Raw genomic sequence first — 17703 nt, forward strand, 5'->3', positions numbered from 1 at the left:
CCAAGAAGGAAGCTGACATGTTAGCTCCACTATATAAAACAAAAAAAAAAACTTTATATTTTTTAAAAAATATTTAGTTATTAAAAATGATAGAAAAAAAATAAATGGACCATGAGAATTAAAAACAAAACATTATCAACCATGGATAAAAAGTCAATAATGTTAATTGAAAAGCATTCGAAGGTAATAAACAAATTTTAATTAATTATTGCTATAGATCATAATGCCAATTATTGATATCGACCTCAACATATTTCTGTCATCTAATATACTTAAAATAAACATACAAAAAATATTCAAGAGAGTTTTAACTCGAATATGGAACTACATATAAACACAATAATGACTATAATAATTACCAGGGTCGGCAAGAGGCAGCAAAGGATTGGCGGATATACTGGCATTCACACTGTGGGCACTACTTGCAGACATTGAAGTCAAACCCGCTGACGAGTGGCGGAAAGACTGGGACCTGAGAAGAGACAGAGGATTTGGTTCTCTTTATTAGAATAATACGTTTAAATTTAGTTTTCATTTTTATATATTTCAAATAATATTTTGTACACATATTTCCTCTGTCTTAAATTTTCTCAAGAATATTCATTAAAATAATCAAGAAAAGCGTTTCCTATCTAGTTGTTAGAATAATATCTAATTCATTGTTAATATTTGCAAATCCAGCTACAACATTAAAATCTTTCAGAAAATCGAACTTTAAACACAGTGTAATACCAAGCTAGTTCTTAAAAAATCAATGCAAATATGTCAAGTTAAGATTTGAAATATCATTTGCCTTACACATAAAGATTATAAAGCAGGCGTTGAAATTAAATATAACATCAAACGCGGTTAAATATGATTATTATGTAGTAAAATGTTCAGAATAATAAGTGCAAGAGATCATTTAATTTATATGCAAAATGAAGAGCATTGAAAATTCTAAAACTATTGATGTGCCACACACAAGTAATTATTTCTATATGATTAAGTGAAGTTGCTTTTAAGTTTCACAATTAGTATTGTTTAAATCGTTTTATTCTTTATCCAATCCTCTTCTCTTCTAAGGCCAGCAGACATACAAGATAGCAAGCAAACAACATAAATATTAACCAATTAGTAAAGAAAAGAAAGAACAAACTGAAATACTACTAGATTGATATGAGTATTTATGCTACAAGTATTAAATTATTTATATCAATAACTATAAATATAAAAATGCAGGTCAGTGCTACGATTATTAAAGTTTAACACAGTATATACATAGAGCAAAAAATAATAATTACAAAGAGTAACAATCATTTTTATTTACCTTTGGAATGTTTGACGCTTCACATAATTATCTCGTACATTTCTACCATTTGTCTTTGAGTTTTTCCACTATATCTACAATGTTTAAGATAATTATTTAATTAACTAATTTAAAATAATTTATGAAACCGTTTCAACTTCATATTTATTCATACCTAAATGAGCTACCTCTTGACAGAACTCTTGTCTTATGTCTTGGCACCCGTTTGACTGTTGTACATCTGAAAAATCCATGATTTTCAACACATTTCTTCCAAAAATTTTTGCATTCATTCCTGCCATCAAATATAAATTCCATTGTATCCTGTAATGGCCCTGAAAATTTTAAAAACACCGGAAATAAATTCGAATATCAATTGAAATTAATACAGATGCTGCATATGGAGTTTTTGAAGTTACATTTTATTTCACTTACATATACGTCATGATGCAATTTAACAAGAAACCGTTTCTCTTAAATGAAATTTTTCGTATCTTGGCCCAAGAAAATGTATTAATCTTGTAGTAGTTTTGAAAAACAACAATTCCCATGTGGGCAACTGCCAAATTTAAAGGTGCCCCCTCATTATCCTTAGCAGGATGCATTTTCATACCTAATAAAATATTGTATGGCATAAATTTATATTTAAATAAATATAAATGAATATAGAGATAAATTCTGTAAATCATCACATAAAATATAAAAACACATTCAATCTCATTCTTAAAATACCGTATGATTCACATCTCCTAGCGGTTTCTAAAGATTCATATCTGCTTGAGCAGGTGATTGTCCCCTATAAATAGATAATATGTACTTGACATTATTTTATCATAATTGTTTTCATTTATATATTATAAATAAATTATACATATGCTTTTTGTGGTTTTCCATTATCCTCCGTTCTAAAATATCATCTTGTTTTGGTGTGAACTTATAATGTGACAGATAGGTATGATTAGGATAATCCTCCGCCACATAGTCGCCACATTCAGCTGAAATGAATTTTCATGAACATTTAAAAACGAACTACTTTTATTTAAAAAAAATTGAAGAGTGAATTCATATACTGTTTTTTAATCTAATATATCTTGGAAACGTTCATAACAAAAATCTGTGATATACAATAGTCACTGTTTATGTATTTTTCATATGTGCCAAATCAAGTATCAATAAACAGTTATTACACATTTCCTATTTATATGCTCTAAATAAAGTAAATAAAGTATACTTACATTGAACAATATAGCTAGATAATAAAGCAGCTGTATGTGCATTGCATGTTAATGAGCCATCACTAAGATCCCTTTTTATCTGCAGACAGAACAAATATCTCGTAAATTCTTCTTCTAACTGTCCGGGATCTGGTGTATAAATTTCACACAAAATCTAAGAAAGGATCAGCCAGCGAAAATCCAACTTGTCTGCACATGGGTTTTTCCAAATCGAGCCAATACTAGTAAAGAAATAACAATTCTTAACAATGTAGCTATCTATGAATGATCTTTGCAGTAAATAATATTTAAAAATAATTGTTTGCTCATCATAAATAATTTGCTCAAGTACCACATCTGATTTTCGCGCAATATATTTTCCAATGAAAACTAGAATAATGTATTGAAATATTCTAGGATGAAAACATAATAAAAAAAGATAGAGTTTATATAACAAATAATAAATTGAATGAATTTGGCGAGTGAAGAAAGGATAGTAATTTATTCTATTACTTTCTAGAATTCAAGGTAATGATTTGATAATGAAAGATAAAATGATAATATATACTCTATAACAGAATTGATTTATTTCAATAATAACTGAAATATATCTTTCCAATGAAACAAATAACATAACTAAATTGAAGTATAGCAAACAACGATATCAATTTGATTTTGTATTATAACGATCACGATCGCAGCTCCGTATAGCTCATATACGATCGATTGACAAAAAAATCTATATATTAAACAATATGTAGCAAAAAATTAAATTTTGGAATCACTTACTTTTGTACCATTATGTTCCTCATATTCTAAACCAAAATAATCTTCTTCTAACAAGTTAAGCTGCCTGCAAACTTGTTCAAATAATAATCTGCCCAGAGCCTTTGACTGAAACAAAATAAGTTTACAATATGATAGAAGTCAACGGACTCAAGCGGACCTACGGTTATATAGTATACATATGGTTTCTAATATCTAAAATAAGTTTCTTTCAATTTTCGGATTATTTTCAATTCGTTTCATATAGTGACATGAAAACCCTAATAAGCATCAAGATGAAATAATTATAGCCAGAAATGAATTGATATCATGATCGAACCGAAATGGTCAAGTGCTCTCTATAAAATAGAGGTCAAAGTAATTGAGCAGAGAATTAACAATGTCGGGAGTATAGATCGTCAGATCTATAGCTATTTGAAATAAATACCAAGGCTTTGATAGAATTAACCAAATAAAAAAAATATTTATGGAGCATATATTTTGTCCGTACCAAAATAAGCACTTGGCTTATTAAATTATTTGGATAAAATTCTATTAAATATTTGGATTAAATTCCAAAAACTTGTTTATTTTTTAACTATGTATATATATATATATATATATATATATATATATATATATATATATATAAATTGTCATATGAAAAAGATACTTCTATTATGTGTAGTTTGTCTGCATTAAGAGTATAGCCGAATATAGATTATTATCATAATATGCATTAAACTTCTGATAAAATATTATACATTCTGGTTTCTATTATCTATTAAATTAATATGGAGAATTTTAAAATATTCATCTAGTATTTTCATATAAATTTTATCATTGAAATAAGTTACAACAATAAATGAAAACATTACATTTTTAATTAAAATTAAAGTAAATTACATAAATCCTTAATAGATTCAATTATACACGTATTTATACAAACATTCTAAAATTGCAGATTTAAAAAATATTTAAATTTATGTTATATTTGGACATCAAATTCTGATAACTAGAACAGATGGTATTTGATCAGTCATTGTAGCCACACCCACAACAGTTGTAGTTGTATAGATAGTTGTGTAAAAATTAATAAAGCATCAAAGATACTCGCACCAAAATATTTGTGCAATCTATATAGTAAACTCTTAACCGTCATAAAGTTCTTAATAATGATTTCGGAAAAAATTCAAATACTATAATAAACAATTTTAGATTTTTTTTGTGGACTATGCGGGCTATTGTAGGAAAAATAGACATTCGATTGAATTATCCTCTCGCAATAAAAGATTAGTAAGATATATATGAATGAATGTATAATTTACGTAATGATTGAGCGCATTCGACCGATTTTCATGTTTTTTTTTTTAATTTGGTCCATTTGTTCCGAATAGTAAATGTAATAAAAGGAAAGAAAATCATTTACGGCTGATTTAAGGAAGTTGTTCTTTTTTTTGTTACAAAAAATGCAAGGTATTTGTTTTTGTTTTTCTCGAAATGTATTTATCATAGAGACATGCGTTTTTTTTAAACAAAAATTACAAAATCATACAATATTAAAATATTTTTTATAATTTTTTTTCGCCGTCATTTTATAACCAGGGGGCGCCAAAGTGGGCATTGCAAAATCGATCTCTTTTGCGGCGCCACAGATAAATCCGTTGCGCATCGCCTGAAACAAAAAAAACGAAACTACGTTGAAGAAGAAGTTTGAATCCAGTCCCCCTACCAAAATGAAAGAAAAAAAGCAAGAAGGAAAAAAATGGCAGCAATTTAAAAAAAAGTATTAAAAAGGGCCTTTTGTTTGGTACGAGAAGCTTCGCAAAAATTTTTTGCGCAATGTTATGAAGTTGTTTGAGGATGCAAGTCGATCCGACTTGTAGTTTTTTTTTAATTTGTGGCAGCGCATTGAAAAAAGTCAATTTGAGAAAAACGTATTTTAAGTTGTTAATATAATGTACCATTTAATTTGATGTACTAAATACACCATGGTGTTCAAAGATGCTAACACATTAAAAAGGTCATGTGCATGATGTATTATAATGAAAAAGAGAGCAGCTGGCATACAGTAGCTCGCGGAGCAATGAAAAAAACAGTTTCAGAGGATCATACATATAGAGATATATATATATATCTATAACTTCGTCAAAAAATAGATATTGAGATGATTTTTTTTTAAATAAGGTTTTCAGCTTTCATAATATCAAAAAATCTCCAAATCGAAAAAAAAATAAATAAAAACCGAACAACCTCCTTAAAATGTTCACTGATTTAAGAGTCTATCTTCCATAACAAATTAAATTTTGCGCTCAAATTTTAATAACAGTATCCAAAATGTGTTACCGCTCGTGATCTAAGAATTAAAATGCTTAATTTTAACAATAATCAGAAACAACATGATATGTCAAACTATTCAGATCAAACTATAAATGCAAGCATGAAAAAAATTCCATTCTCCCACCTGAATTTGAAAAATCGTGGTAGTCTCGTCTAACATTAGAACTCTTATGGCCAACATTTTTCCCGGTTTTCTTGGAGTTCCAGGCACACTCGACCGGCCTAAGGACGAAGAAGAGGCTACCCCATCTACTCCAGCCGGTGTGCTATGCGAATGATGCATCATGCGACCAGATCCTGCACCGTGCCTTCGATGGTGCGGTGATATAGATGATGCAGCACTGCGGAGCGAACGCTGCGATCCACCCAGCGTTACAGATTCGCCACTCATAGCTCCGGAAGAGCGATTCTTGTGTATTGTTTCCTTAAAGCGGTTAAGAGCCGCAACGGTAATATCACTTTAGGGCGGCGGTCAACATCATTTGTGAAGACAGCGGACTGAGCGATGGCATCTGTAAAAAAAACAAATGTTGTAATTAGATAAAATCCTGTAAATAAAGTCATTGAAATTAATATTTCATAACAAATATGTTTTAGCTACGAATTCAAGCAATGCTCAGTAGATTTACTTTTCATGGATTAAATTATTAGTAAATCTTTGGCTTTCAAACCAAAATAAAAACCACTTTGGCATACCTCACAGCTAGAAACAATATGTACATATATATTTATAAATAGGCGTCGACACCGATGATCATGCATCAGTAAATAAAACTAGTTGGTATTGGTATTTAGCCTTGAGGCAAGTTACATGAACTTTCCGATATGTGTTAATAACCGACGTAATCAATAAAAAATAAATTAATTTATGAGTGGATTTATTACACATAATTGAAAACGAACGAACATGTTAACTCGGAGTATTTTCTAAAAGCACATTTTCCCAAATCAATAATTTTTAAAATTGAACCAGTTTCCGTAGGACTTTAACGATTTAGTATATTTATTAAGACCAGGTACTCTATCATTATACCAAGTAAATCATCTAATTTTAATTTTAACAAACGTCAAAAAACAACTCATTTTCTCAAACTTTGATGAATTTTTAAAATTAAACTACTTGTCGTAAGGCTGTAATATTTCAATAAGTTCTATAAGACCATGATATACAATATCTTTCGAACAGTTTTTGATTTTTTAAATCGATTCGGTAGAATGAGCTTAAATGTGGATGAAAAGTTTAACACTCTTTTTCAAATTACAAAGAAACGGCTCGGCAAATCGCCTCACAAAACTGACAAACTATAGTGCTCCTTGAGATACATTGAATGGTTTTTAAATTTCTGAAATCCGTACGTCGATCAAAGGTCTAATTTTGACAAATGCCAAAAGAACGATACTAATTTTTGCAAACTTTGATGAATTTTTAAAGCTAAACGAGTTGTCGTATGGCTGTAATATTTTAGTATGATCTAGAAGACTATGGTATCTACCGTCAAAAAATCGATCTTTACCAAAAACTAATCAGCACGATTCCTAACCAATATCTTTCGAACGGTTTTTGAATTTTCAAAATCGATTAAGAATTGCGGGCTAAAACGTGGACGAAAAATTTTTCAATTTTCTGCGATTTACAAAGAAATGGCTCGGCCGATCGTCACACAAAACTCAGGAACGCTAGTCCTCATCGAAATACATCGAATGGCTTTTAAATTTTTGAAATCGGTCCAACCGTTTTTGAGAAAACGTCGATTTACGGCAAAAAAATCTGTTCACACACACGCACACACACATACTTTTTTCAAATTCGGTCTCATTCGATTCAGGATGGCTTGAAACGTCGAGAAAACATAAAAGTAGCGAATCGGATTTTTTGATGAAAACATAAACTTCTCCTTCGGGAAGTTAATAAGAAATATTATTTAAAATTGACAATGTTCTGACGAAGGCATGTATGTAATAAAATAACAGGAGCTCTACTCTAAAGCGGGTCCGTGATCGAATCAGGAAAGTGTGAAAGATGTCCCTACTTAACAAAACATCAATTGGGAATTCAATTTCAATAGGGAATTACCAGACCAGAATGAGAATTAATCAAGAGAAGATATATAGCATGCCATCAAGATAATGCAAGACAAAAGTATCATTGCTCAAAAATTTGTACGGAATGCCATAGAACGCCCACCTTATACTCCATAATTCGAACATATGGTTATTTATTTGATTCTGTATAGCACAATTTTTAGACCAATAATTCGTAATTCAATCTTAATGGAAAAGACCAGAAGTAATCGACAGAAAATGTGTAGTATTTGACCAAAATAATGCAAGATTTAAGTATATAATGGTTCGCCAAGTGGTTAAACGGAATGCCATGGACCACCCACCTTAGAATTGGAACGTATGGATAATTATTTGTTCCTGCAATGCGTAATTTTCGAGGAAATAAAACTTGCATTAAATGAGGAGCCAAAAATCACCTCAATCAGATCCTTGATATCATAGACAAACATTAGTATGAGCATGATGATTCTAGATCCGAATGAACCCGATTTCTAATTTTATAATACTTTTGTTCATTACATGAAAAGTATCTTACGTTACACAATAATAAGATATCAAATATGTGTATATGTCAATTAATGCATATAAAATTTAATAGGTGATTATTTTTAGTATCGAATATTTCAACATTGAATTAATTTCTATAAAGTTGGAGCGTTAACTCATAAGAGACCAATTATATTTCATTACATTGTTCATTTAAAAACTCATACAAAATAATTATTATAATTGAAACCACTGTCGTTCAACCGCATCAAACAAAAATTAGATAATATAAATTTGTTGATTTTTCTTCAATAATAACGAACACTAATTATGCGAAACATAAATTATGGAAACAACGAATGTACTTTTTGGAAAAGATTGCAATAAAAGAATTTTTCATAGAGAACATTTATCATAGAGAATTTATCATAGAGAACAAAGAGAAATGTAGTTTTCAAATACATATTTAGGAAATATACAACACGTAAGGTGATAGATACTTTTTATAATATGAATGCAGCATCAATTATATTTCTTACCTCCATAAAGAAAATTTGTTATGAAGAAACATAGAAAACATGATGTTATTATATGGAAAGCTTCTCATAATTTTATATATATATATATATATATATATATATATATATATATATTATAAATATCATATATTTGTTTTCGGTATTTGTACATAATTTTACATTCAAATTTATTTCGCCTATGATTTCATAAAGACAACTCATATATAGTTTTCTCATACTATTAGGGCTAAATGCGCAAAAACAAATAAGTCATCGCGTACAAAATGACATAAACACGATAAAAGACATAAACATAACAAAAATAAGCAAATATATCATTTTATATACAATTTTAATCTTTCTGGTTGAAAAAGTAGGTCGCCCTTATAATGGGTGATAGTTGACCTATTTTAATGCACCCCTTAAATTTTTATAAAAATGGATTAAGCTACAGCATTGCAATTTTGAAAAACAATTTTTGTCAATCTTTATTATTATGAAAATTATTTTTTGACTTACTTTTAATAGATCCAGATTATAAATCACTCATTTAACGAATGTTTTTTTTTTGCACAAGTCATAGAAATGCTCCAATAACAACAATTCAAAAAAATAAATCTTTGTTCATTATAATTACTTTATGTCTAAACTTAAATTAATAATTAATTGAGATAATGTAGAAATTGATTGAACACAGTTAACACACCCAACATCTCAGCCGCCATTGTTATTTATCAACTGGAGTGTCAGTGTTAGTAGCCTGCTAGTAGGGTTTCAGGGTCGGTGTAAAATTCAGCACTATGCATGCTTTAACAGTGCTTGAAATGAAATCGTTGTCAATATAATATTTAAAAATGTTATTAAAATTCAATCAAAACTATTCTGAATTATTCGGTAAATTACGATAAGAACACATTTATTTTAATTCGTATAAAAATCTTTACAATGAAAAAAATTTCACATGGGATAAATATACTCTTCTTTTATCTATGGGATAAATAATGCTTGTAACTAGTGGGGTGTATGGCATCGTGCCTTAAGGCAAATTGCTGGAACTTCCCGTACCGTAATGAAATGTTCGAGGAATACTGAATGTTTTCAAATAGATTATTATTAATATTGTAACATTGTCTAATATTTATAAGAATTATATAAACTGAATTGCAAAGCTGAAATTATTTGTTTAAAGTATATTAGAACTATAGTCAAAATTAAAAATACAATCTGAATCATTTTTGATATACAAAAAAATTTTTTTTTGAAAAAAAAACTTGAAACAAAAATTTTTTTTCCAGAATCAATTATTTTGTTAAGACAAGCAGAAAGTTCTTTGAATCATTTAAATCGGACGCTTAGTTCTCTCAAAAATTGCCATTTTTACACATTTAGCTCCGTATCTTCGAAATGCCTGGGCCCAAAAACTAATAAACACTTCTCCTAATCTTTACTAATTGGGCAAGCCTTAGGTGAGCGGTTAAGAGCGATGAGACTTATTTCAAAGGTCCCGGTTCGATACTCACTTCGAACAGCCTGTTGTCATACAGCAGTGACAACGATTTTCACTTGGAAATATAGATAGCACATAGATAAAAGAAGAGTATAGCAATATGTTTCCAAGTGAAAATAGCCCTCAGCCGGCATTGCTGCACCAATAAAAAGGTCAGCCCATAAATAAAAGAAGAGTATGGCTCAGCCCTATTAGAATAATTCTAATAACAAAATCATCAAATATGGATGGATTAACCATCTAAAAAATACGAAGTAAGGAGAAGTTTCAGCCCAACAGCTCATAGGACGTAAGGACGTAAGGTTCTGATTGCTGTTAAAAAAATATTTAAAAAAAATCTTTACTAATTGAATGTTTTAGATCATTCAAATCGGATGCCCCGTTCTCTCAAAAACTCGATTTCTATTTTCTGCACTCTTTGCTCTTTATCTCCGTAACTGCTGGTTTTGCCTTTGCTAAAAACAAATCAGCTCATCTCCCTGACAATAGGAATCGAATGTTTTTTAAACCATTCAAATGGGTTGATATTCTTCTTTTATCTATGGGTTGATCCGTGCGCCCGAAAACGTGACTGGAAATTTGTATCCATACATACATATACACACACACATCCATTTTTTTGAGGTATGCCAAAATGTTCAGAAACCTTCAAAATGTCGAGAAATGTAAAAATTTTCATTTTCGATTTTCGGCCCATTACAATAACTTACCCTACGGGAAGTTAATAACGGAAATGATGGCAAAGTTATTTTAATGTTTCCATAAGGCAAAACTGTTGTTTTTATATCGTATTCGCATTTACTCATATATTATATATTATAAATGCATATCGGATAACAAATTATTATTTTTTAGTTATAATTTTAAGCAATCGAATCACGTGAAATGCAATTCTTTTTGTTTACAAAGAGCTGTCACTTATGCTCCAGTGGTTGTCTGGTCCTGAACGTACCCTGCACAAAATTCATCATGATAGATTAATATATAACTAAATTGATAAAATGACCAACTCTTCAAATTGAAATACCTATATTTGATAAAATTGTATGAATACAATTAAGTTTCATTACTTTTCATTTAATAAAACTTATGTCAACCTTTAACATTACTCCCTCTGTAGCTGAGAGAACAAACCTTCTAGCAAGAGAACTAGAGCAATATGAAGACATATTGTTAGTGAAATTGATTTTTGGAGCTAGCAAAATGGCTAAAGTGGAGACTTTTATAAAATTATATGCAGTGCTAATAGTGTTTTTAATAAGGACATAGCATTAATTTAATGATTTTCAATTATCAAGCTTTAAAAAAAATGGGCATAATGAGTGATGAGTGAAAAAAGTGACCACGTTTGAGGTTAACAATTATGTCAAGTATTGATAAAAATATTATGTGTCGAATTGAAGTTTTGTGAAATTCATGCTTATTTTATATAAGCAAATTCTATCGTAGGTGAGGAATAATAATTTGAAATTAAATATAGCTACACGACATATATGTATATATATATATATATATATATATATATATATGTGTGTTTTTTTTTCGAACAATTGATCCAATAAATAAAAAACAATTAGCTTGTTGAAGATGTTTAATTACGACGTTTCGGAACTAGATACGTTCCATCACCAGGTTTTTCTGTCAAAGAAATTATAAAGAAATGGATTATGTACCAGAAGAAAGTAAAGAACGAAAGATATGTAGAAAAGTATAAAGTTGAGAAGAAAAAATTATTTACCTGCAATTATATATGTATATATATATATATATATATATAGATATATGCAATTATATATGACCACAATTTTTTTTTATATTATTACAGAAACACATTTGAATTACATTGTGCTATAATGTATTGCAATACTTTGCAAATGGCTCCCACCCAAGAGCGTTGTCCGGTTTGCCGGTTATATCTGCTTCCAGATATGCTCTTGTCTGAGCATTTAGATACTCACCCAAAAGATCAAGTGATTCTAGCATTAACGAATTTAGTAGAGAGGCAGAGGAGTTCTAGTAATTCTTCACCATGGATAACAGTAACAAAACCTTCTTCGACCGTAATAAATAGTTCACAGTCTTCAGAAAACATTAGATTAGATTGGGCTGATAACAGTATCAGAGCTCCTAATTGGCCAAAAGTCCAAGAGGAATCTTGGGTGGGTAATAGATCATCAGTTCTAGCCTCTTCATCTAGAACAGCTTATTGGCAATCACATCAGAGTACGGAGTATGGAAGTGAATCAAGATTTAATACTCCTTCCTTTAATTATTCATATACAAAGCGTGATTCTCATCAATTAATAAGACCTGTGACAAGAAAACATGAAAATATACAGAAAAATTCCACTACAATTCCTGTTATTCAAAGAATTGAGCATTCAAACAACGATGTTAGACCATTGCCTAGTCCTACAAGTAATTACAAGTATAATGATTATTCAGAACATCAAGGTGTTTATGATAGGCTCAATACAATGGAACAGAATGACAACTTAGTTGATAATCAAGGATGCACTAGTGAAAAATCTTTTAATATTGAAACTGTTGAAATTGATGTGCCAAGTGTGGTTTGCATGAATAATGAAATTAGTCGTTTACAGTCAATTAATATAAGTTCTGACAAAGCTTTGAGAAGAGATGTTATCATCCAACCTGTTAGATCTAGGATCCCAGCTGTGGATACGACACCAATTATAGATTCACTCCTTTCCAGTACTGAAATACATAATGCTCATAGTTCCAATACCAAAAACAATCAGACCGATTATTTATCTAAAGAAAATCAAACAAAGTCTTTAAAACATTCTAAGGAAGAAATAATATGTAAACAGAATATAGAAATTATAAGTCATTCTGTAGTAAGTAATCCCAAATCCTTCAAGAACACAGATGTGTCATCTTTAATAGTCAAACAGAAAAATGAAGAATTAAATGGTTTGCATGAAATAAGCACATATGAAAATAGTAATTTAATCAACAATAATGAAAATTTACAAGGTTGGAAAGAATTCAGTCAGGGAGATTCTGACGAAAAACTCTTATACAGCGATGAATTAGATGATGAAAAATCATTTGAAACAAATTCAGAATCTGTTTATGATTCCGATCATAGAAAAACGATGTTTTCACCTAATTTAGTCATCATAAATTTAGAGACAAATAATGAAAAACTAGATTCACCTGAGAAACTATTGGATATAGATATTTGTCAACCAAATTTAAGAAGTGGACCAGTTTATGTAAAGCCTAAAAATGATAAAGAAGACAAACAGACTGACAAATATAAGAAAATAAATTGCACTGAAATAGAGTCTTATCCTGATCAAAGCAATTTTGATCATAGCAACATGCCTACAGAAGAGTTTTCATCTCATTGTGGATCTAAAATAAATACTTCTGACAATTTAAAACAAAATTTAGATTGCAGTTTATCATCAGAAAGCTTAAATATTCGAACTGATGAAAAAATGCCTGCCAGAGGAGAATTAAGTGAACAAGAATCCACCGATAGCTCTTCATGGGTGAGTGTTGTTTTACTAAAATTATTAGATTGTAGTATGTTATGATTTTTTTTTAATTAAGAAGCAAAATCTTGAGAAATAATTTTGAAACTGGTATCAATTTTATAAAGAGCAGCAAAATCCTTATTTTCAATAACTTTATTTTGTTGGGCTCAATACTTCAGATTTAGTTCTTTGATAAAAATCTAAATTATTATACTATTCTTTCAATAATAAGAAACTTTAACATTATTAGGATACAATAAATTCCCAATTATTTGTATAATTTATGATTAACAATAATAATTGTTTTTTTGGTAAAGATGTGAATGATTTTGTAAAGATTTTTATATTCATAATGCATATTGTTATTGTTACTGAAAGTACATACAAATAACTAACATTATATCACAGGCTTACCAGAATGCTTGCAGTTCATTCCCTCTTAATTTGCCTGTGGATGAAAATGAGCTGAATCTGTCCCAGTATTTATCACCGTAAGTGTGTGTGAAATAACACTATTTAGAATCAGATTCGCATGTACATTTCATAAATTTATATGCATATACATTATTTCATATTTTTTTGTTTCAGAATGTTGGAGCCGTCATCTAGTTGCTCCTTAGTAAATCATATTGATGGAAGTAGATCTTCTAAATCAAATTCAACAATTAAGCAACTAAATATATTCAAATGTCCTCATTGCACAGATGAGTTTGTTTGCGCCAAGGAAAGACGAGTACATATCAGCAGATGTCATCCAACACAAACTACACACACTTTTGAACACAATGAATCTTTAAGAAATTCATTTGAATTCTCAGAGGATTATTATACACATAACTCTAGTAACCATAATGATCAAAATAATATTAGTAATATAGAGCATGTAGAAGTTGATTGTCAGACCAAATGTGATAATTTTAATAGTTCACTTCTAGTGTCAAGTATGAATATAATTAATAACACTGATGCTATTTTAGAACCTTTAGAAGATATGCATATTGAAATGAAAAATACTGATATAAAAACTGATTTTAATTCATTCAATCTAAATCAGCAAGATACGTTTACTGATACAAATATAAAAATGGAAAGTAATATTTCTGGACAGAGTACCTCGAAAAAAATTGTAAAAAGAACTGTTATAAGAAAAAGGATTACTGCTTTTACATACACTTGTATTATTTGCCAGGAAGAGTTTAAAACAACCAACTCTTTTAATAAGCATCTAGAAATCCATCCATTAGAATGTCGTTTATGTGCAAAATTATTCACCAAAAAGAAAACTTTTGATGATCACGAAGCTACACATGTAGGTTTTAAGAAATATGCATGTACTAAATGTCCAAGACGTTTCCATTCTGATGAGAAATTGAAAAAACATGAATGTAAGAGTACTTCTTCTAAGATTTTTAAATGTACTGCATGCGATGCAAGATTTCAGGGTCGTAAAGCATTAGTTCAACATAAAATTTCAATGCACAAGTTTAAGCCTCCAGAAAAAATATATTTTTGTCACTGTGGTGAAAATTTTCCATCATTTGCTAAACTTTTCTACCACAAAGAGACTCATGATACAAAACCAAAAAACTGTAAATACTGTACTCAAAAGTTCATTCACATAATTTCATTAAACAGACATATACGTACTGCTCATAATGATAAAACTATAGAAAATTCAGAAAAGTGCCAAATTTGTAATAAGAGTCTTTCGAAGCACTCTATCAGGAGTCACATGAAAATACATACAGGCAATAATATATATAATTGTTTTATATGCAATAAAAACTTTAGCACAAAATGGAATTTGAAGCAACATAAATATGTTCATCAAAATCGTAGTACCAAACCACATAAATGTCAACTTTGTCCAAGTGCTTTCATTCGTTTACAAGATTATAAATACCACATGAACTCACATAAGAAAGTATATTCTTTTGTCTGCAATCAATGTGGAAGAAGATTTATTAGAAAGTATAATTATTTGCGTCATGTGAAGGAACATGAACAAGAAAAAAAATATCAATGTACTATTACTGGGTGTACAAAAGTTTTTCACAGAAAATATTATTTAACCGAACATATGAGAACGCACACAGGAACCAGACCTTTTGTTTGTACCATATGTTCCAAAACTTCATCAACAAAGTCTAATCATAATAAACATTTGAAAATACATCATGCGAATACTAGGGATTCAATCAATGTAGAAAATTAGGAAATTATAAATTTGTACAATAAATTTTTTATATCATATAATTCTGTCTAATGAGTGTGTTTGTATTCAAAATCACAACACATCTCATTATATTAAGAATAGAAATAGATTACTAATATTATGAAAGTTAAAAAAATGTGTGAATGTAATGAATTGGGTGATGATTAAATTTTCATGCTGGTTATGGAGTGATTCTATGATGAAATATTGTCAATTTCGTCTATTTCTATTTATAGTTTTTAAATATTTTATGCAACATAACTTATAATAGTGATATGTAATTATAGATATATATAGAAATTTATAGAGCTATATCTAATCATATTATAAGAAACTTTATTTTATTTATTTTCCTTATATTCTTATTAGAAATGTCATTTTTTTTATTTTAATAGCATGACTGTAAATAATCAAATAGAGTTTAGACATTTTGCAAAAGATATGGATATGGTTTTATATATAATTTCTAAAATATCTGACCTGGGAAAGCCTCCTTTTTTTCAAAAAATGATTTATTTTTCAAGGATTTTATTCAACATTTCAGGGATATGGAACTCCTCTGTTTCAAGAACTTTGTAACTAAACATTTTCCAAATCAGAGAATCGGCAATCTTCGAAACCCACCAAAAACTAGGATTTTTAACTAGAAAAAACCTGTAAATTCAACTTCAAGAATTTACATCTTTATTCTACTAATTAGTTTTTAATATTTATTTTTTTGTAGAGAAAGGAGGGCCTTTAGTTCAGATTTTTAAGAAATCATATACGTATATAAACAGCGTTGGTGCGCACGTGTGTTTTTGTGTACACATATGTATAAATGTAAATAAAAAGGAAGACTGAAGAAATCAAATTAATCAATTTTAGATAAAAAGTTTGAATGTTTAAACTAATTAATTTAAATTTGGTTGATAATAAAAATATGTTTTTGACAAGATAGCAATTTTGATAACAATTGTATTTATTAATTGTCAGTCAATATATATATATATATATATATATATATATATATATAATAAGCATTAATTGTTCAAAAATCCAATTTAATGTAATAAAACAACAAACAGTGACTTTCAGTGTTTGAATTATATTGCTCTTAGCGCTTTCATCCAATCATTATCAATAAAAATATATTTCAAAATAAAAAACAGTACTTCTGAAAAACTAACTTATAACACATATAAAACTTGAAGCAAAAATCAACACACTGGATGCTGACGACTAAGAGAGAACTAAATAAAGTTATGGAAAATATAAAACAATTTCGAATTCACGAATGAAAAATATATATTACTGAATTTTAATTGTTATCTGGAACTTGCCCCAATTAAACGAACAACAAAAAGCTGACTGGACAATATTTATATATTGATATATATACGAGTATATATTTTGTTGTATTAGAGCTTAAAATTAGTTAATTAATTCTTTGGCATTTATTACAAAAGGTAATATTAAAACACACTGCACTATTAAATGCAATAGTATTTTTTATATAGATATATATATAATATATATTATATATATATATATATATATATATATATATTATATATATATATAATATATATATATATATATATATATATATATATATATATATTATATATATTGGACAAAAGTATTGTGTTTCAATTTCGCGCGGGTCTTATCTTTGTAATACAGAGTGAAGTATGCTATGACTATGCGATTAGGCTTATTGTGTTATGTACGTCCTGTTCCATTTTGTACTCAAGGAGACCACATCCAGCAAATAAATTCATCTATATCTTAAATGGTGTTTTGGTTAATGTTATT

At 28.8% G+C, this 17703-nt stretch overlaps 4 protein-coding genes and 1 pseudogene across 5 annotated transcripts in view; 2 read left to right on the top strand and 3 right to left on the bottom strand.

Moving 5' to 3' along the window:
- LOC113370899 overlaps positions 1-6058 on the bottom strand; it is a 10503-nt pseudogene extending 4445 nt beyond the window's left edge.
- The window catches only part of LOC113370405 (FERM, ARHGEF and pleckstrin domain-containing protein 2-like), a 71780-nt gene that overhangs the window by 27501 nt on the left and 26576 nt on the right, over positions 1-17703 (bottom strand). The gene's annotated exons all lie outside the window — the stretch shown is intronic.
- On the top strand, positions 11386-14607 carry LOC113370900 (the record flags this gene model as incomplete). The annotated part of the gene is made up of 4 exons (XM_026611575.1): positions 11386-11631; positions 12008-13706; positions 14100-14182; positions 14280-14607. Coding segments are annotated over exons 2-4 (2082 nt in total), but the record flags the coding sequence as incomplete, so codon positions are not given.
- On the top strand, positions 14596-16744 carry LOC113370410 (zinc finger protein 136-like). 2 transcript variants are annotated; one of them, XR_003366565.1, is made up of 3 exons: positions 14596-15076; positions 16451-16562; positions 16631-16744. XR_003366565.1 is itself a non-coding variant. In XM_026611076.1 (2 exons), exons 1-2 carry the CDS (start codon positions 14635-14637, stop codon positions 16483-16485), a joined length of 477 nt encoding a protein of 158 aa, XP_026466861.1. In that variant the 5' UTR covers positions 14596-14634; the 3' UTR covers positions 16486-16736. The 2 variants fall into 2 exon arrangements, 1 of the variants encoding a protein (XP_026466861.1); XM_026611076.1 differs by having other exon boundaries at positions 16451-16736.
- The window catches only part of LOC113370901 (myotubularin-related protein 2-like), a 1619-nt gene continuing 1585 nt past the window's right edge, over positions 17670-17703 (bottom strand). The window contains exon 5 of the mRNA XM_026611576.1: positions 17670-17675. Within this exon, the coding sequence (XP_026467361.1) occupies positions 17670-17675 (6 nt within the window). The remainder of the gene's footprint in view (positions 17676-17703) is intronic.

The sequence above is a fragment of the Ctenocephalides felis genome, unplaced genomic scaffold, assembly GCF_003426905.1.
Source record: "Ctenocephalides felis isolate EL2017-DRISC unplaced genomic scaffold, ASM342690v1 CF-g0.4_SCAFFOLD_01492, whole genome shotgun sequence".
Taxonomy (NCBI): domain Eukaryota; kingdom Metazoa; phylum Arthropoda; class Insecta; order Siphonaptera; family Pulicidae; genus Ctenocephalides; species Ctenocephalides felis.

Coding starts and splice junctions, on each gene's coding strand:
- LOC113370410 (XM_026611076.1), top strand. CDS start 14,635: ATGAATATAATTAATAACACTGATGCTATTTTAGAACCTTTAGAAGAT. Junction 15,077..16,450: donor GAAATTGAAAAAACATGAAT/GTAAGAGTACTT, acceptor TCAACATTTCAG/GGATATGGAACTCCTCTGTT.